The sequence below is a fragment of the Neoarius graeffei genome, chromosome 17 (assembly GCF_027579695.1).
Source record: "Neoarius graeffei isolate fNeoGra1 chromosome 17, fNeoGra1.pri, whole genome shotgun sequence".
NCBI classification, from domain to species: Eukaryota; Metazoa; Chordata; class Actinopteri; order Siluriformes; family Ariidae; genus Neoarius; species Neoarius graeffei.
The window spans coordinates 3811616-3832315 of NC_083585.1; the positions used below are offsets into that span (position 1 = coordinate 3811616).

At 39.5% G+C, this 20700-nt stretch overlaps 2 protein-coding genes and 1 pseudogene across 5 annotated transcripts in view; 2 read left to right on the top strand and 1 right to left on the bottom strand.

Annotated features, from left to right (window-relative positions):
• The window catches only part of LOC132901311 (zinc finger protein 850-like), a 495238-nt pseudogene that overhangs the window by 225017 nt on the left and 249521 nt on the right, over positions 1-20700 (bottom strand).
• Positions 1-20700, top strand: part of LOC132901319 (zinc finger protein OZF-like) — a 94417-nt gene that overhangs the window by 60160 nt on the left and 13557 nt on the right. For 2 of the 4 annotated variants that reach the window (XM_060943631.1, XM_060943632.1), the window contains 2 exons: positions 20070-20137; positions 20304-20482. In XM_060943631.1, the coding sequence (XP_060799614.1) occupies positions 20070-20137; positions 20304-20482 (247 nt within the window). Of the gene's footprint in view, positions 1-19828; positions 19848-20069; positions 20138-20303; positions 20483-20534; positions 20645-20700 lie in introns of those variants that run through there. The other 2 variants (XM_060943633.1, XM_060943634.1) reach the window with 2 other exon arrangements.
• On the top strand, positions 6427-10156 carry LOC132901329 (uncharacterized). Its single transcript, XM_060943645.1, has 2 exons — positions 6427-9235; positions 9849-10156. The coding sequence occupies exons 1-2, from the start codon at positions 8772-8774 to the stop codon at positions 10030-10032; spliced, it is 648 nt and encodes a 215-aa protein (XP_060799628.1). The 5' UTR covers positions 6427-8771; the 3' UTR covers positions 10033-10156.

Genomic DNA, 20700 nt, shown 5'->3' on the forward strand with positions numbered 1-20700 from the left:
AGGCCTGTCATGTTGCATAACACACTATTGATATAGTTGTTTAAAAACATAAGTGTAATTTATCCGATTACTCGATTAATTGATGAAAAAATCGACAGAATACTCGATTCCAAAAATATTCGATAGCTGCAGCCCTAATTGACACCTTGTACATATTCAAAAACTCATGAAATCTGGGACACACATCTGTCATGGGCACCCCTACTCCGCCGTAGGGGCTTGACCCCATGTGTGTCTGGGCGACTCCATAGCGCCCACATATGTCATTGAGACTCCTGCCTGGTATACAGTTTCACCTATCCATGTCAAATTTGGTAGATAGATGAAATAAATAGATGAACAAAATTGCCTGTACATTGCATCAGTCATATTCAACAGTAAGGGAGATTTTTGGTTTTGTGCGTTTTGACGCGTGATACGCTTTAACAAGCTCCTCCTTGGTGGTTTGGTGGATCCATGCCATATTTGGCATACGTCATTTCAAGATGTTGATGTTAAATTGTGAAGGGATTTGTGATATGTCGCAAAATGTTGAAATGGCGAACCAATAAATGTATACGTTACGCCATGCAAGCAGGAAGTGAGTCATAAATTCACCATGCATTGCCTGATGCAGCTCAAGCTTCAGAGGTTATAGGCTATCATTGTTCTGGAGATATCCACATGCCCAAAGACATCCTCTGGTATTGCGCCACCATTTGGACATGGACAACAATGACTCCATTGCCAAAACACCTGTTACATTTTGATGTACTCTTCCTAGGCAGTTTGTTGGATTCATGCCATGTTTTTGGTATACGTCATGTCAAGATGTTGCTGATTAAGTTGCGAAGGGATTTGCAATACCTGGCAAGATGTTGAAATGGCGAGCCAATAAATTTATGCCACACAAACAGGAAGCATGTCAAAAATTCACCATGCATTGCCTGATGTGGCTAAAAATTCACAGGTTACAGGATACGATGGTTCTGATCTCCACGTGCCCAGTTTGACCCTGTGGTATAGCGGCACCATTTGGGCATGGACAATAATGATTCCATTGCCTAAAAAACTTTGACTCATGAAATATGGTGCTCACATCAGTCCTGGCCATCGCTACTCAGGGATAGAGGTTTGACCCCGGGTGTTTCCGTTGGACTCCATAGTGCCCCCACATGTCATTTAGACTTCTGCCCGGTATATAGATTCACCCATCAGTGTCAAAAATGGTAGGTGTGTGGGGTGCCCCAAGATGAACAAAACTGAAATGCACATTGTTTGTCAATTGACTTGTGACAGGATTTGTGATATCTTGCAGGATGTTGAAATGGTGAACCAGTAAATTTGTATGTTTTGACATGTAAACAGGAAGTATGTCATAAATTCGCCATGCATTGCCTGATAGAGCTAAAGCCTCAAAGGTTATAAGACATTAGGGTTCTGACAATATCCCCATGCCCAAAGTGAGCCTCTTGTGTAGCACCACCATTTGGACTTGGACAGTAATGATTCCATTGTTGAAAAACTCTGACTCCTGAAACTTGGTACACACATCAGTGCTGGCAACTGTTACTCAGGGGTAGAGGCTTGGCCCCAGGTGCAACGTCGTATTGTTTTTGGCATGTTCTCGTGTGCAAGGGCTTTTTATCGCCATTAGTGGCTATATTTATTATTTTTCTTCAAAACTTTGCCATTTTAGAGGTGATTTCCATGGGCGAAAACTCATGAAATTTGGTTCACACATCAGTCATGCACACCGCTACTCGGCAATAGGGGCTTGACCCCCAGGTATCTCCGGGGGACTCCATAGCGCCCCCATGTGTCATTGAGACTCCTGCCTGGTATATAGTTCCACCTGTCTATGGTAAATTTGGTAGGTGTGTGGACTGCCCCTAGACGAACAAAATTGCAATATTCATTGCATCAGTCATACTCAGCAGGAAGTGAGATTTTTAGTTTTGTGCATTTTGACGGGTTACATTTTAATGTACTCCTCCTAGGGGGTTTGTTGGATCCATGCCATATTTGGTAGACATGTCAAGATATCGCTGATGTTAAGTTGCAAAGGGATTTGCTATATATCGCAAGGTGTTGAAATGGCGAACCAATAAATTTATATGATGCACTATGCAAACAGAAAGTGTCATAAAGTCACCATGCATTGCCTGATACAGCTTAAACTTCACAGATTATAGGATATCATGTTTCTGAAGATCTCCACATGCCCAAAGTCATCCTGTGGTATAGCACCACTGTTTGGACATGGACAGTAATGACTCCATTGCCAAAAAACTCAGTCATGAAATTTGGTACACACACCAATCCTGGCAACAATTACTCATGGATAGAGGCTTGAACCCAGGTGTGTCCAGGGGACTCCATAGCACCCCCACATGTCATTGAGACTTTTGCCCAGTATAGTTTCACCTATCCACGTCAGAATTGGTAGGTGTGTCTGGTGCCCCAAGATAAACAAACCTGAAATATAAATTTGCTAAAACAATGGACTTGTGACAGGATTTGCGATATGTTGCATGATGTTGAAATGGCGAGCCAATATGTTTTACCATGCAAACAAGAAGTGAGTCATAAATTCACCATGCATTGCCTGATATGGCTAAAATTTCACTTTGTAAGCCGTACTGGTTCTGATGACATCCACATGCTCAAAGTGACCCTCTGGTATAGTGGCACCATTTGGACCTGGACAGTAATTACTCCACTGGCAAAAAATTAAAACTCATGAAATTTGGTACACACCTCAATCCTGGCCATCACTATTCAGGGATGGAAGCATGGCACCAGTTGTGTCCAGGGGACTCCATAGTGCCCCATCCGTCATTGAGACTCATGAGATTTGATAGGTGTGTGGAGTGCCCCTAGATGAACAAAATTGCAATATACAATGCATCAGCCATACTCAACAGGAAGTGATTTATTTTTGGTTTTGTGCATTTTGACATGTTAGAATTTTGACATGCTCATCCAAGGCAGTTTGCTGTGTTCATGCCATATTTGGTGTACAGGATGTCAAGATGTTGCTGATGTTAAATTGCAAAGGGATTTGTGATATCTTGCAAGATGGGGTAGTGGTTAGCATAGTCGCCTCACAGCAAGAAGGTTCCGGGTTCGAACCCAGCGGCCAGCAAGGGCCTTTCTGTGTGGAGTTTAGATTTTTTCCCCGTGTCTGCGTGGGTTTCCTCCGGGTGCTCCGGTTTCCCCCACAATCCAAAGACATGCAGTTAGGTTGATGTGAGGTGCCCTTAAGCAAGGTACCTGACCCCTGACTGCTCCCCAGGCGCTCTGGTGTGGCTGCCCACTACTGTGTGTGTGTGTGTGTGTGTTCACTGCTTCAGATGGGTTAAATGCAGAGGATGAATTTCACTGTGCTTGAAGTGTGCATGTGACAAATAAAGGTTTCTTCTTCTTTAAGATGTTGAAATGGCTAAACAATAAATTTGTGTTCCGTCATGTAAACAGAAAGTGTCATAAATTCACCATGCATTGTCTGATATAGCTCAAACTTCACAGGTTATAGGATATAATGGTTCTTATGATGGGCACATGCCCAAACTGACCCTCTGGTATAGCGCACCATTTGCACATGGACAGTAATGACTCCACTGCCGAAAAATTAATCACCGATGGTGCATACATCAGATACCCAGGCTTTTGTTTCACATCTCAGTGCATTGTTTGATGAGCAAATGTAACTGGTCGCAGAACCGGAGGTGCGAGGGCCCCTCATTGCCACTTGCAGCTATATTTTCTTCTCCTCTTCTTTCTTTATTTATTCATTTTTTTTTCCTCTGCGGAAGAACTCGTTTTTGAGGCACTTGCGATGCTCGAAAACTCGTGCGTAAAATCACATAGTTACACTGATCAAGGGACTAGGCATGGTCCAAAAGCTCTATAGCGCCCCCGAGAACAAGCTATGGTTCATAGAACCATAAATGAAGTTGCTCGGATCGGCATGAGATTTGGTGTGATCCGTACTCATTGTGATACAGGACAAAGTTCAATTAGTTGTAAATGACTCCGCCCAACATGAAGTCAGCCATGTTGGATGGAATGTGGGATTTTGAAATTTTCCCACGCTGTTTTGAGGGGCTTACGATGGGTAAGAACTCATGAAATTTTGCACATACATTTGTCCTATTATACAATTTGAGTGAATATGGTAAATTAGGGGCGGCACGGTGGTGTAGTGGTTAGCGCTGTCGCCTCACAGCAAGAAGGTCCGGGTTTGAGCCCTGTGGCCGGCGAGGGCCTTTCTGTGCAGAGTTTGTATGTTCTCCCCGTGTCCGCGTGGGTTTCCTCCGGGTGCTCCGGTTTCCCCCACAGTCCAAAGACATGCAGGTTAGGTTAACTGGTGACTCTAAATTGACCGTAGGTGTGAATGTGAGTGTGAATGGTTGTCTGTGTCAGCCCTGTGATGACCTGGCGACTTGTCCAGGGTGTACCCCGCCTTTCGCCCGTAGTCAGCTGGGATAGGCTCCAGCTTGTCTGCGACCCTGTAGAAGGGTAAAGCGTCTAGAGATAATGAGATTTATTTATTTATTTATTTATTTATTTATTATTTTTAATAAGCAGATGTTGCACTGGTAGGATGACATCCAATTTCAGTGTACAATGTGCAATGACAGATATATTCAAAAGTGGAGATTTCGGTCTCATGATTCCTCCTTCCACACACACTTGCCACATTAGTTCACTCCCCATCAACATGCTCCGAGGATATGTCGCACAATCACGGTCATCTTCTTTTACATTTTGAGTTGAGAGGGATTTCTTTCACAGATACCTTAACTTGCAAGAGAACAGATAGGTGTTCCACTGACAGTATTTATTTAAAAAAAAAGACAGATGTGCTTGAAAGTTTGTGAACCCTTTAGAATTTTCTATATTTCTGCATAAATATGCCCTAAAGCATGATCAGATTTTCACACAAGTCTTAAAAGTAGATAAAGAGAACCCAGTTAAACAAATGAGAGAAAAATATTATACTTGGTCATTTATTTGTTGAGAAAAATGATCCAGTATTACATATCTGTGAGTGGTAAAAGTATATGAACCTTTGCTTTCAGTATCTGGTGTGACTCCCTTGTGCAGGAATAACTGCAACTAAACGTTTCCGGTAACTGTTGATCGGTCCTGCACACCGGCTTGGAGGAATTTTAGCCCATTCCTCCGTACACAACAGCTTTAACTCTGGGATGTTGGTGGGTTTCCTTACATGAGCTGCTCACTTCAGGTCCTTCCACAACTTTTCGGTTGGATAAAGGTCAGGACATTGACCTGGCCATTCCAAAACATTTCACTTTATTCTCTTTACTTTGGTAGAACGACTTGTGTGCTTAGGATCGTTGTCTTGCTGCATGACCCACCTTCTCTTGAGATTCAATTCATGGACAGATGTCCTGACATTTTCCTTTAGAATTTGCTGGTATAATTCAGAATTCATTGTTCCATCAATGATGGCAAGCCATCCTGGCCCAGATGCAGCAAAACAGGCCCGAACCATGATTCTACGACCACCATGTTTCACAGATGGGATAAGGTTCTTATGCTGGAATGCAGTGTTTTCCTTTCTCCAAACATAACGCTTCTCATTTAAACCAAAAAATTCTATTTTGGTCTCATCCGACCACAAAACATTTTCCAATAGCCTTCTGGCTTGTCCACGTGATCTTTAGCAAACTGCAAACGAGCAGCAGTGTTCTTTTTGACGAGCAGTGGCTTTCTCCTTGCAACCCTGCCATGCACACCATTGTTGTTCAGTGTTCTCCTGATGGTGGACTCATTAACATTAGCCAATGTGAGAGAGGCCTTCAGTTGCTTAGAAGTTACCCAGGGGTCCTTTGTGACCTCGCCGACTATTACATGCCTTGCTCTTGGAGTGATCTTTGTTGGTTGACCACTCCTGGAGAGGGTAACAATGGTCTTGAAATTCCTCAATTTGTACATAATCTGTCTGACTGTGGATTGGTGGAGTCCAAACTCTTTAGAAATGGTTTTGTAATCTTTTCCAGCCTGATGAGCATCAACAGTGCTTTTTCTGAGGTCCTCAGAAATCTCCTTTGTTCGAGCCATGATACACTTCCACAAACATGTGTTGTGAAGATCAGACTTTGATAGATCCCTGTTCTTTAAATAAAACAGGGTGCCCACTCACACCTGATTGTCATCCCATTGATTGAAAACACCTGACTCTAATTTCACCTTCAAATTAACTGCTAATCCTAGAGGTTTACATACTTTTCCCCACTCACAGATCTGTAATATTGGATCATTTTCCTCAATAAATAAATAAATGACCAAGTATAATATTTTTGTTTCATTTGTTTAACTGGGTTCTTCTTATCTACTTTTAGGACTTGTGTGAAATTCTGATGATGTTTTAGGTAATATTTATGTAGAAATATAGAAAATTCTAAAGGGTTTACCACTGTACGTTTCCCTCAGGATTTTGTGAAACTATGGTCAGTGGACCTCACTTGGGGGCATGCTCCCTTGTAAGATAATTTTGTTTATTTTAAAGTTAAATGTATCAAACTGGTGCACTTTGAGAGCAAAATTAAGAGTTTAGCTCTATGAAGAACTTGCTCAAAACAATTTTGTGCTTTAGTAATTTAAGCATAAACACACTGGTTGTAATGCCACAGCAAAAAGGCCACACCTGCAAATCATGGTTAAGGAGTTTAACAGTTCATAAACGGTTAAAAAAAAATGACTAGAGCATACATTTCAGCCCTCAAAGGAAGGAAGCAGAATTGGTTACCTGTGTTTAATTGGTTTTTCATTATTTTATTTATTTTTTTTTTTAGAAAATATTGAAGAGAGCGCATGCAGACTAATTTCAATTTAGGCAAAAATAAACCTATTTTGAACTTTGGTTAGAGCATGTGCTTGTATTTTGAATGACAAATACATGCTACCAGATGTGTTAGCAGCTTTTCTTACTCAAATAAGCTAAACCTCTACAAATTCAACAGCTCGTTGTTTTAAAGCAAGGAGATGAGAGTCTGACACTCTGCTGTTAATGTTCCCTAACTAAGCTAAAGTTTGAATACTAATTATCAATGCAAACTTCTGCATTGATGTTATCTGTTTGCTGTCTTAAATTGATAACCATGGTATTGTGTTTGGACTTGTGGATGACTGTAGTAGATACTGTAAAGTTAATGTTATCAGTCTCAAATCAAATGGTGGTGTGTTCTGAAAATGCTTCCGCCACCATGGTCTAGGTAACTCATGGAAAACACTGTAATGAGCGTTGCCTCACGTTTTTAATACATTATAAAATTACCTGTCTGATTACCTATCTGTTTAATAATTGACAGTCTGCTGTCATGCAATCTGGGTCAAACCTTGCAAATGACCTTCTAGCCCATCATATGTGTAACATTCTTCATAATCGATAACCGACTTTAATTTGGTGTGCCTTGATTTTCTGGTTTGACCTTTGATGTGCTTCAGCCCCAGCAAGCTTGAAAACCTCTGGTACATATGACAGTCAGTTATGGTTGGGCAAGTTCCAGCAGTTTTAAATGAAGATGCAGCCTAGCCTATAGCTATGTTTTAATGTCCATCTTAAGCTTTTCATTCTGCTCCTCGAAAATAGCATTGTGGGCCAATTCAGGATGCTGATGGCCAAACAGTATGTTGATTTTTTTTTTTTTTTAATTTACATTTGTAAGCCTATGTCTCTAATGCCTGCTTTTTTTCCCCTCAAATTTTTGGCCCCTCCTTTAATTTTTGACCTTTTTTTTTGTTCATGGATTTTGTTTCATTGCTACGCAGTTTTTGCATTAGAGTAGAATGTTAATGCACATTAACTAACATGGTTGTGATTTGACCAGTGAGAACACACGTATGCTGCCACATGATCCTGAAATGACAGGCCCACAGAGAGGGCTGGTAAAAAGACAGCAAAACAAAATCTCTGTTCATTATGCCCTGACCAATAAAGCGTTCCAAGGTTGTCAAGATTAAATCTTGACACCCCCCAAAAAATGTAACTACAATTTTCAGGACATGACTAAGACTAAAAGTAAATTTTAAAATTCTTTAAATTAAAAATGAACACTACTACACTGAACTAAAACAACATTAGCTCCCAAACACTTATGGTAAATAAATATTACTTGTACAAATCCAAAATATTTTATATAAAACCCATTTAGTGACAGAACTGACTTTAAAGTTGTGCATTTTTGTAGCTTTCTGTTTAGAGACCAAAACACAAGGGACAGATGTGTATCAGAGAGGTCTGATTCACAGCACAGCTTTGCCATGTCAGACTTAAAGCCTTTTATAAGAAACCTTTCCTTTGCCTAAATTATGATAAAGCCTTGCCTGCATTTTCCTATAGTTACTAAATTCATCTCGGAGCTTGTCGGCTGTTTTGTGAATCTTAAAGGGATAGTTCGGGATTTTTGACATGAATCTATATGGTATCCCTGTCAGCAGTGTCGTGCATCCACACTGACTTACCCCCGACAGTGTTCTGTGAGCCTAGATATTGTACAGTGTTGGTCAGTGCACAAGTAGTTCCGGCAGGTTTCCTGGGGTCTGCAAAGTAACACGTTTTTCTTCTCAAAACAGCTCGTGTTCGAATGAGTGATTTATTAGCATAACAAAACCCTTGTAGTCCAAAAAGTCACACCTTGTAATTGCTTGGGGCTACTTTCTCTCAATAGCGATCAGTGCGCGCTACAGTCGCTAGTTGACAGGTAGTTAGGCTATCTGTTTCATTCACTTAGTTTCGTGCTTGGGAAGTTGACTGCATCATGTCTGACTACAGCAGCGACGACGAAGACATTGATTTCAGCACACAGCCAAGGGGGTATCTTTATGAACCCGAATATACGGATGCTGAAATTCAACAGATGGAAGTAGAACGGGCAGAGAGAGAGAGAGAGAGAGAGATGGTGAGCAGAGAGGTGGAAGGTGAAGCCGCAGCCGCGAGACCTCGAGTGACGGACAATTGGTGGTGTACTTGTTTCAAGTGCGAAGTAATGCAGACCGAGGTTGAATGCTACTGTTGCCATGAATGGGACCTCGTTATGCCACGGATGCAAGACATTTCGATTGACGAGGAGGCCGACGCGTCAGCATCTGTCTGCATCCCCAACAATAAGGATTTACCTGCGCTCCTGACTGCGGGTGTCCTGGAGACATTTTTCCACATCCCGAAAATCAACTGGAAGAAGCGCCCCAGACCAGCTGGACCCGATGGCCAGTTGTCTGCAGAGTGAGTGTTATTACCCTACTGTACAAGTGCTCAATTATATTGTATGGCGTAATATTTTATTAGTCTGAGCCCTGCAGTAGGTTACTGCAACCTACAGTCAAAACACGAATCATTGAATGAATCTAATGATAATCATATACATACCATAACATTTTATTGGTGACGCATATCTTTATTATTATTGTGTATCCCCAAGTCATTTATGTTGCAATTTCATGTTTGAAGCAAAGCTTTTATCCTGAGCATCACCTTGTCTCTATACCACTCTGCTCATGAATGTCCTTCAATCCTAAAGCGCTTAGGCCTACCTAATGCATATTATTTCAAGGGAGGCCTGAGGGTTATGTCCCTATGGCCCAAAGTGTACTTACAAGTGACATTTTCTCTGAATAAACAGAGATGAATAAAAATCTATTAGCATTCAAATTCTACAATAGCCTGAAATGCTGGTGCATAAATATAGAATTTCCTGACAAACTGTTGTGCTGTCAATGAATCAAAATGTATTTATATACCAATATAATCACAGCTATGCAGTTTACTCAAGGTACTTTCAAATAGAGATACTTGATATATCAAATGTACACAAACTTATTTTGTGTTTCTATTTCAGACAGTACAGGCTGGTCGCCTATCGCATTATAATGGAATGGGCCCTGAAAGGAGAGAAGCTTGGTCCAGGCAACAGGAGAGCTCTTCCCTCTTGTGTGGTGGCGCTAATAAGAAAAACATATCCATCACCAAATGGACAATATGTAGGGTTCAAAGAGTCAAATGATGCCATGCAATTGTTTTAGATTTTAAAAGTACAAAACCTTTACTGTAAATTTCTACTTTTTCACTTTTTTTTCAAATTTCTACTTTTTGAAAGTGTCTTACAAAACAATCCATATAATTAGTCAATAAAAAAAATTTCTATGACACTATATATCCAGTCTCAATCATGTTTCTCAGCAGCAGGTTTCTTGGGAAAACGTGATGTATGTTCTGAAACCAAGTCAGCCTTGTTTGGCTTTGGTGTTGGGGCAATGTTGGCTGGTATGGTGACTGGAGGATGGATGTGGAAAGCTGGGTCTCCGAGCTTCACATTCGTGTCAAGCCGTCGTTGGATGACCTGCTCCACCAAGTCTTTCCAGAACTCCTGTGTTGTTGGCTCATACAGCTTTCTTGCAACCCACCGATTTGACTGCCTTGAGTGAATGGCATTGTATCTCTCTTGTCCTGGGAATGAGGAAGGAACACAAGATAGGATGGTGTATGACCATTACATATGAAACTGAATATGGTGATTTGTGTGGCCTGTGAGGCTGTGACAGAGCAATGATGAGATTACAAATAGCTAACTCTAAAATATAAAGGCAAACAAAGATGAAATTCATTTATCTGAAAATGTAACATTTCAGAAGAAAAACAATTATTTATATATATATATATATATATATATATATATATATATATATATATGAATGAATGAATGAATGAATGAATTTATTTATTTCGAACATGTATAAAAATGTATGTAACTATTTATACATACAAAAGAAAGAAAATGAAAAAAGTGACAAAAAAAGAATAAATAAAATAATATAAAGAGCTAATACATTACAATACACCGCACATTGTTCGAAAAAGGAGTGGGAAGAAGTACAATACTTTTTTTAATTTCCCACCCCTTTTTAACTACCCCGAAATCCAAACTACATTAATACACTTATAAAAATATATACCACATATACACTTCATGATTATCCATATAAATATATAATTACAAAAATAAATATATACTACATACCATATCCATATACATATATATACATATACACATAACTATCTATATAAATATATAATTACAAAAAAAAAAAAAAATATCTACTACATACTTATCCCTGTAAATATGAAGATATCTATCCCCATAAATAAATATATACCATATACTAAGCTAGTTCTAATATAACAATCAACCCTATTCTATTTATCCCTCATCATCCTCCATTAACATATTTCCTCTGCAATATACTTGTTTAAAAATATTTTTTTGTACCTTTTTTTAAACAGAATTATATTTGCACTTTGTTTTATTTCTGTCTCCAGTCTGTTCCATAAAGTCACCCCACAGCTCGATACGCACATGCTTTTCATATTTGTTCGAACCTTTGGTTTTTTAAAATTTAGGTCTCCCCTTAGATTATATCCCCCCTCTCTCTCACTAAACATTCCTTGTATATTTTTTGGCAATAGATTATTTCTTGCTTTGTACATTATTTGTGCTGTTCTGAATTTGACCAGATCCATAAATTTCAACATGTGTGATTTTATGAATAGTGGGTTTGTGTGATCTCTGTATCCTGTTTTGTTTATTGTCCTTATTGCTCTTTTCTGTATTGTACATATCGGCTGCAGAGTGGTTTTGTAGGTGTTTCCCCAGACTTCGACACAATAAGTCAGATATGGCAAAAATAATGAGTAATATATAGTATGCAAAGATTTACAATCAAGAATATATTTTGTTTTCCACAGAATTGCCGAGCACTTTGCCAGTTTTGCTCGTACGTATCCTACATGAGGTTTCCAGCAGACTTTAGGATCCAAAATCACACCAAGAAATTTAATTTCCTGTACCATTTCTATCTTAGTATTGTCTATTATCAATTCTACATTACAATCTATTTTATGTCTCCCAAACAACATAATCTTTGTTTTGCTTAGATTTAATGATAATTTATTTTTGTCAAACCATAGTTTTAGTTTATTTATTTCAGTTGTGATTATCTCTAAAGTCTGCTGCAAATTCTCACCGGAACAAAAAATATTGGTGTCATCTGCAAACAAAACAAATTTCAATTCTTGCGAAATTGTACATATGTCATTGATGTATATTATGAATAATTTCGGACCTAATATTGACCCCTGTGGTACCCCGCATGTAATGTTCATGAAATCAGATTTATGGTCACCTATCTGCACAAACTGTTGCCTGTTTCTTAGATAGCTCGACAGCCAGCTCCACCCAACTCCCCTAACACCACACTTTTCTAGTTTACTTAATAATATACTATGATCAATAGTATCGAATGCTTTTTTTAGGTCCACAAATACTCCAATTGCTATTTTTTTATTGTCTATACATTTTGTGATTTCCTCTATTAGTTCCATTAGTGCCATCGATGTTGATCTGTCCGTTCTGAATCCATATTGACTGTCTGTAAGGAGGTTGTGTTTTTCAATGAATTTGTCCAGTCTATCTGAAAAAAGTTTTTCGAGTATTTTGGAGAATTGGGGGAGTAAAGAAACAGGCCTGTAGTTTGTGAAATGGTGTCTATCTCCGGTTTTAAACAATGGTATCACTTTTGCAATTTTCATTTTGTCTGGAAATGTACCTGATTGAAAAGATAAATTGCAGATGTGGGTGAGTGGTTTCACAATTCCCTCAATAACTGTCTTTACTGTTGACATGTCTATATCATTCCAGTCTGCAGAAGTTTTGTTTTTACATTTTCTTACAATTTGGATAATTTCTTCCTCATCAGTTGCAGTTAGAAAAATTGTACTTGGATTTCTGTCCCCCATATCTTCTATGTCCCCACATTGTGTTGTTTCGGGTTCCTTTATTTTTGCCGCTAAATCTGGTCCCACATTTACAAAGAATTGATTAAAACCATTCACCACATCCTCCATATTATTTATGGTCTTATCATTTACAGTGTAGTACTCTGGGTAATTTGTAGTTTTGGATCCATTTCTCACAATACCATTCAATACAGTCCATATACCTTTAATATTGTTTTTATTTTTCTCCACTAATTTATTATAATAGTCTTTCTTACATATCCTCATAATATTAGTTAATTTATTTTTATATTTTTTATATTTTTCCTCTGCCTCTATAGTTCGATGCTTTAAGAATTGTCTGTATAATATATTTTTCTTTTTGCAGGCATTTTGTAGCCCCTTGGTGACCCACGGACTATTTGTATATTTATGTATATTACTGTATTTCTTTATAGGACAATTTTTATTATATAGTTCATTGAATATTATTAAAAATTCCTCATATGCTTTATCAACATCTTTTTCTTTATAAACTACATTCCAGTCCTGTATTATTAAGTCATTTTTTAGTGCAATCATGGTTTCTTCAGTTTTCATTCTTATATATTTATAATTTTTATTATCCTTTTTCTTGCTATAATTACAGTAATATACATTAAAAATAGGTAGATGGTCACTGATGTCTGTTAATAGTAGACCGCTCTCTATATTATTTTCCAGGATATTAGTAAATATATTATCTATTAAAGTGGTGCTGTGAGAAGTGATCCTGCTTGGTCTGGTAATAGTTGGGTACAGTCCCATACTTAACATTGAATTAATGAACTCTTCTGTCATTTTATGTTTCTTATGATTTAAGAGGTCGATGTTAAAATCACCACAGATGTACATGACCTTCTGAGTTGATTTTATAAACATACTTTCCATCCAATCTATAAAAACTTCTATGCTTGATCCAGGAGATCTGTATATACAGCTCACCATTATATTTTTCATTTTTTCACAGCATATTTCTATTGTAATACACTCCATCCAATCATCAACAGCTACCGTCATTTTATTATTAATTTTATATTCCAAACTATTATCAACATATATTGCCACTCCCCCTCCTCTTTTGTTCTTTCTATTGATATAATTTAATTCATACCCGTTCAGCTCAAAATCTACTCCCATCTCATCGTTGATCCAAGTTTCTGATATGGCTATTATATTGAATGGAGTATTGAACTGACTGAGATATTCCTTCATTTTATGGAAATTGGCATACAGACTTCTGATATTGAAATGAATAATTGATATCTTATTTCCGTCTCTGATCTTTGCATTGTATTGATATTCAGTGTAATACCGGCAGCTGATATTGATGTTGCTGAAAAGATTATTTTCCGGATCAATATTATTTTCCATATCTTGTATTTTGTGCTCAGTATAATGGAAAGTGTCCAGTTCTTGTGTCCAGTGTCCAGTGTCCAGTCCTTGTGTCATGATTGTAAATTGCTTTATTTGGCTCCCTCAGAATTTGTCCAGTTCCCCAATATCTCGGATGACCAAGATCTTGGCCTCTTCTGGAGATCCCCTCAACTTGATGAAAATCTTGCAGTTTTGTGTCCAAGTGTTTTGGATTTTCCCCTGTTTCCTTAGTAGTCTCGCCTTTTTTGCAATATCTGCATTTTTTTTTGTTAAGTGCTCATTTAAAAACACATCTGAGCCTTTCAGTTTCTTCCCTTGTTTTAACAATTGCATCTTATGCTTTCTGTTGGCAAATCTCATTATTACAGCTGGTTTGCCTGTGTTGCTTCTCCGTGGGAGAGGGTGACATGCTTCGATGTTATTGCTTTTTACCTCAATCCCCTTGGAGTGCAGGAATGCTAACACCTGTTTCTCCACAGAGTTAGCATCCTCCTCATTCAGTTCCTCTCCGTCTCTTCTCGCCACTGCTCCAGCATATGAGCGGGGTTGAATCTGCAGTCCGGTCACAATGATGTCATTCATCCGGGTGTACTGCTCCAGCTCCTCCACTCTGTTCTCGAGAATGGCGATCCTCTTTGCCTTCTCTGAATTCTGCAGCCTCAGAGCTTTGACCTCTTCTACCAGGTCCAGGATGGTCTTCTGCTGCACCCTGACAGCAGAGATTTCTTCCCCCAGAAAGTCGAGGGATTTTTTAATATCCTCAATCTCCTCGACCGTAGGAGCTTTCTTCGGGGGCATTGCGTTTGTTATTACGCGGCCCGTTCCTGCGCAACCTCTCGGCCCGCTCTCGCGCAGCCTCGCTCCCGCGCAACCTCTCGGCCCGCTCTCGCGCAGCCTCGCTCCCGCGCAACCTCTCGGCCCGCTCTCGCGCAACCTCTCGGCCCGCTCTCGCGCAGCTTCGCTCCCGCGCAACCTCTCGGCCCGCTCTCGCGCAGCTTCGCTATATATATATAATAATATATATATATATATATATTATATATATATATATATATATATATATATATATATATATATATATATAATAATATATATATATATACTGTTTTCAAAATGATGTTTTTATCACTTTTAGGAGCTGTGTGTGTGTGCATCTGTTTGCACACTTACCAGATTGAGTACGGTCATGCTGACGTCCAACGTTGTGGTCAATGATGCGGAGTTGGAGCCTTGCCTGCATGGAAACATATGTGAAGTGGCGCCTCTTCTCTGCGTACTTCAGCATTGAGCTATGTAACACTTCGAGGTCCCCTAAAAGACACAAAAAACCACATTTTCAGCTTTATTCATCTACAGAAGGGCCTCATATTATCACTTTTATTATGATCAATATTTTCTATCATTTGCAGGAAAAAGTACTTAGTTAGATTCACAAAACTGCTGCTTTGTCCCAGTAAAGATGTAGCACTAAATTACTCATGATTCCCTTAGAGTTGTGTAGGGAAAAATGTAGGCAAACAAGTGATCAACCTTCTGCCCATAAGTCTATCCAAACTGACCTGTATGTTTGAACAAAGTCATTTGACTAAGGTCCCTCAAGAGGTTCTTGTCTAGTACAACAGTTCTCAAAGCGTTCCAGGCAGCATATCCCTTCGTAAGCCATTTCTTTCGTCGTTGTTGCTCCTGGCTGATATTTTCGTGGCGACATGTGTACTCCTGCCCATCTTCTTCCCAGCGATGAATCCCACATACATGATGCAGGATAGACATCCACCGGTGTCTCAGCTCCTATTTGAGGAGAAGTAGACATTGCTTAGCAAATGTGTCAAAGAAAATGTATACCACAAAGTATACACATTTGGACATGCGTTTGTGTAATGAAAATGAAAAACCAACCCAGTTTCAAGAAATAATAGCAACCATGGAAACACATTCTGAATATTCACTCTTCCAAAAAATGAAGCGTTCACGAAATCAACACAATGCAACTCCAAGTCAATTATGCTTCTGTGATACCAGCATGTCCAGTTAGAAATCAACACTGATTCTGAATACATCTAAAATGTTTGCTGGGTACTCCTAAGAGTGACAAGATATAAGAGTGTGCTTTCGATGTGTTATGCATAGCCAAAAGTTTACATGTCTATCACCTTCTCATCGCCTCCACAAGTGCTGCATGACCACCAGAAGTGATTGCCCACAGACTTGATCCATGGCTGCAGGTCCCGGTTTTCTTTCTTCCTCGCCAATGCAGTTGCCTTCTTCTTCACACCTAAATAATGCATAAAAGATGAAAATGAAAAAGCAAGCCCTGATGAATAATTTTGCAAAGTGTCACACCATTACAATACACTCTTCTGCAACATCTTCACGTATTTCAGTTCTATATAAGCAGAGGTGTCAAAAGTAAAAGAACTTTTATGGTGTAATTACAATAGTAGCACATGATATTACTTAGCTGTACTTACAGACTGTTCTTACTGAAAAACACTAAAAACCTAACAAGGGCCCAATACCAATTCAATGCAACCAGTGCAGAATCAGCTGACTGTAGGACAAGTACACTGGTCTACTTTTTACTCAGATAAGTTACCTGCGCTGGAAGGAAACTGTGTTCCTTTTTTTTACTTTTACATTTACTTTTGACACATCTGTCTATAAGACCTAATGCGTAAATAATCCCACCTTTTGCAACATGCCATGGGTCAAATTGATGTCTGAGCTCAGGATAGGATTCCCTCATGATCTTCCGTATCGATGGAGCCCGGTCAGTTGTAACAACATCAACACTGACACCAGAGTCCAGCAGACGATCTAGACCCCTCCGGAAACCAACAGGCTCCATTGCCGGTGAACTGGTAGCCTCCGAAACCTACATTGTTTACAGTAACAGGAAAGACAGAAAAGACATACAGGGAGACCTACATAAAGAATATGTAAATAAAATGGGACTCAACTTATTGGCAATACTATTTATATTTTACCTGAATTAGATCTGACATTACCACTTTCTTTGTTGCATCATCCATAAAACTGTAGCATGTATACTTGGCACTGTAACTGGGGGAGTCAGATCTGTAGATGACAAACAGGAAGTTACTTGTGGGGTGTCGACAACATGATTTCATTTGAATTGTAATGTAATGTAAGAGGACATTTGAGCACATATACTGTATGATCCATAATGGTAATATCAACCTTGCATCACCACAGATATCAGTGTGTCCACCAGCACCTGCTGCGTCCTTCAGTTCAGCTAAAATTTTGTCCTGCATGTCTGTGTAGGCTTTGTGAATAACAGGTATCATGTAGGTTGATTGCAGTGAATAGTAAGACGTCTTTTTTGGCAGCTGTAAATTTAGAACATCAGCCCATTCTGCAATTTCATTCTGTGTTGTTCCAGTTAATATAATGGCTGCTGAGGACACCAGGTTGTTCTCGGGTATTCCACGGACATCAGGACAGGACTGCCACACTCCTGTATGGTTATTGAGACATGTCCATTCTATTTTGATCTTGGATCCACGGGTGGTGATTTTCTTTTCAATAATGAATACACCACATGTGTGACAAGTTACAAACAGTTCCATCAGGGCTGACTCGTTGATTATCCACTTCCTCTCCGACCAGTCACCTCTCCTTTCTGCTCCTCCACTGTCCAAGACTGAGAAAGATGTTCTTGTGGATGTACATTCACTACTCAATGGCAGAAATGTGCTGTCGTCGTTGTCACAAGGTCCATCTGTGGAAGCCATGCTTGCATCAAGTGGCTCAGATGCAACCGCTGAGCTCGTGTCTGCTGTCTATGAATAACAAAAAAGAATACAGTGATGTCAAAGTACAAAGTGCAGTATGGGCCTACATTGGGTGACTGACTGCATTTTTGTGGATCTCATGTATGGTGTGCATTGAGCCTCATGGTCACACAATACTTTGACTATGTGAATATGTTAGCTTTTTAATCAGACATGTATATTTAAAAAAAAATGCTTACCTGTGATGTTCTCCAGGTGGGAGGTAAAGCTAGGTATGTGCCAGAGGTAGATGGCTTTGTTCTTACATTTGTTTCTGCTGGACTGGTGAGAACCATCTTCAATTGATCATGGCCAAATCTGGACTTTACAGGGGTTGACTGAGGGAGTCCAGCGAATGCTTGCTCCCTTAGACTGTATTGCTCCTCTTCTTCTGGGACTTCGACGACTTCTGCAGACTGTGCTGATTCAGCCATTGCAGCAGGAGTGCAAACCTTTCAAAAAAACAATATCAATTTGTGCATTGTGGATTACAAGAATGTCATTCATGTTATAAACACATAATAACAGTAACATCAGCAATTATTTAGTTTCCACAATAATAATAATCACTAATGACTGACAGATATGTTTACAACTAGTCCACTAAGAAACATTCTCTGTTAGCAGGCAATACCTAGGCTAAAGTCAGAATATTTCATGAAGCGTAAGCTTCGACTTTTCATTTCATTTTTTGACTGATTTCAAAATTACACGGTCACTGACCATCATAACTTAGAAACTTGTATACAGCTTACATATTCTAGCCTATGGAGGATATCTCCTTACAGCCGAGGACGGCAGCAGAGTCAAGAGAAACTGACCCACCGATAACCGGAGCACTATGAGTAATCTTCCAAAGGATTATATTATTATTTCGGGAAGACGCAAAATAAAACATATGCTGGGTGCTGCCGTCATCCCTCGGTCTAGAATCTGAGAAGGGTAGCTGCTAGCTTAGTTTGTCTTCATTATGCTAGCCAACGCCGTGACTAGAGTCATGGACTTCTCATAGAAACCTAGAAACCATCCACAGTCCACATAGCTTCTGACGATTGTAATAAACAGTGTACATATTATGTATTATAAACTTCACTGGTGATGAGACACCGATAGATGAATCTACTGTATGTTGCACTTGCGTAGCCCACGGTGCATCACCAGAAGGCTATGCACGCATGCTATAGAAAATATTTGGTACAATTTTGTTTACCTGGGGTGCAGGGACAGCAGAGCTCTTCAAAACCCTTCTCATTCTCTGTCCTGGAGAAAGGTAGTCGTCCTCGGTGAAGTGCACACTGCAAACACGAAGTTTTTTCATCTTGGTTAGGTTGGTGTCCACATGGAAGCCCAGAGAAAGTAGCCAAAGTTGCCTCAGTGCTACGTCCGTCACAGGGAATCGATGGAATGTGTGAGGAGACCCACTCTCATCTTTGTTGGTACAGCCAGGATAATCACAAGTGCGCACCATTTCTTTCTTTCTTTTTTCAAATAAAGAATATTTCTGTAGAAGCTGATGAACTTCTCCTTCTAGCTCTCTAACTAGCTCGTTTGCGTCTGGTCTGAGCTCGCTGCTAAACACTGTCGAACAACTAATGAAAGTTGTTGGCTAGCTCGCACACAACTGTTAACAGTGACAGCGCGCACTGATCGCTATTGAGAGAAAGTAGCCCCAAGCAATTACAAGGTGTGACTTTTTGGACTACAAGGGTTTTGTTATGCTAATAAATCACTCATTCGAACACGAGCTGTTTTGAGAAGAAAAACGTGTTACTTTGCAGACCCCAGGAAACCTGCCGGAACTACTTGTGCACTGACCAACACTGTACAATATCTAGGCTCACAGAACACTGTCGGGGGTAAGTCAGTGTGGATGCACGACACTGCTGACGGGGATACCATATGGATTCATGTCAAAAATCCCGAACTATCCCTTTAAGATACAGTCAAGAACCTTTTAATTCAGCCTTCATGAGGCTTAATAATATTGGCATGAGCCATCTTTCTTGTTTCTGTATACCTCATTTAAAGGCATAGATTGATTTTAGTAAAGAAAATATAAATGTGGTATTTTTCTCCAGGTATGCAGGAGCACGCAGTATGAAGAATACATTGATGCCAAAAGAGAGATGCATGTGAATTGGATGAGGTGAGAAATAAACCAGCTCTTGGGCCATTTTAGTGATTTTGATTTTACAGTTCCTCATTTGTTGGAAGAACTTTATCTTCTTGCTGTAACTGATATCTCTGTCATGCTTTCTCCAAGTCTCTGATCTGATTTTTACCTTTTCTGGAATGTTGCCTCACTCTTTTAGGTATGTGAATTGTGCCCGTATTGAAGAAGAACAGAATCTTGTGGCATTTCGGTATCGAGGGGGAATTCTGTATCGTTGCTGTCGACCCATTAACCCAGGACAGGAGCTCTTGGTGTGGTATGAAGAGGAGTACACCAAAGAACTCAGTCCTGCGCCTACAGGAACAACCAGACAGCAAGGTGTTACTTTTGTCTAAGAGGTTATAGAGGTTATTTTCTGCATTATTTTGTGACATTTCTGAACCTAACAGTGTTTCTGGAATGAAAGCTGTTGTACAATGCAATCTGCAGTAACCAGAGCACTCCCCCAGAGGACTCATTTTGGCATGTTCCACCAACCAGGTAGGTTTTCTCTATCATATGACAGTAACCAACCAGAGAGGGTAAAGTCACCCCAC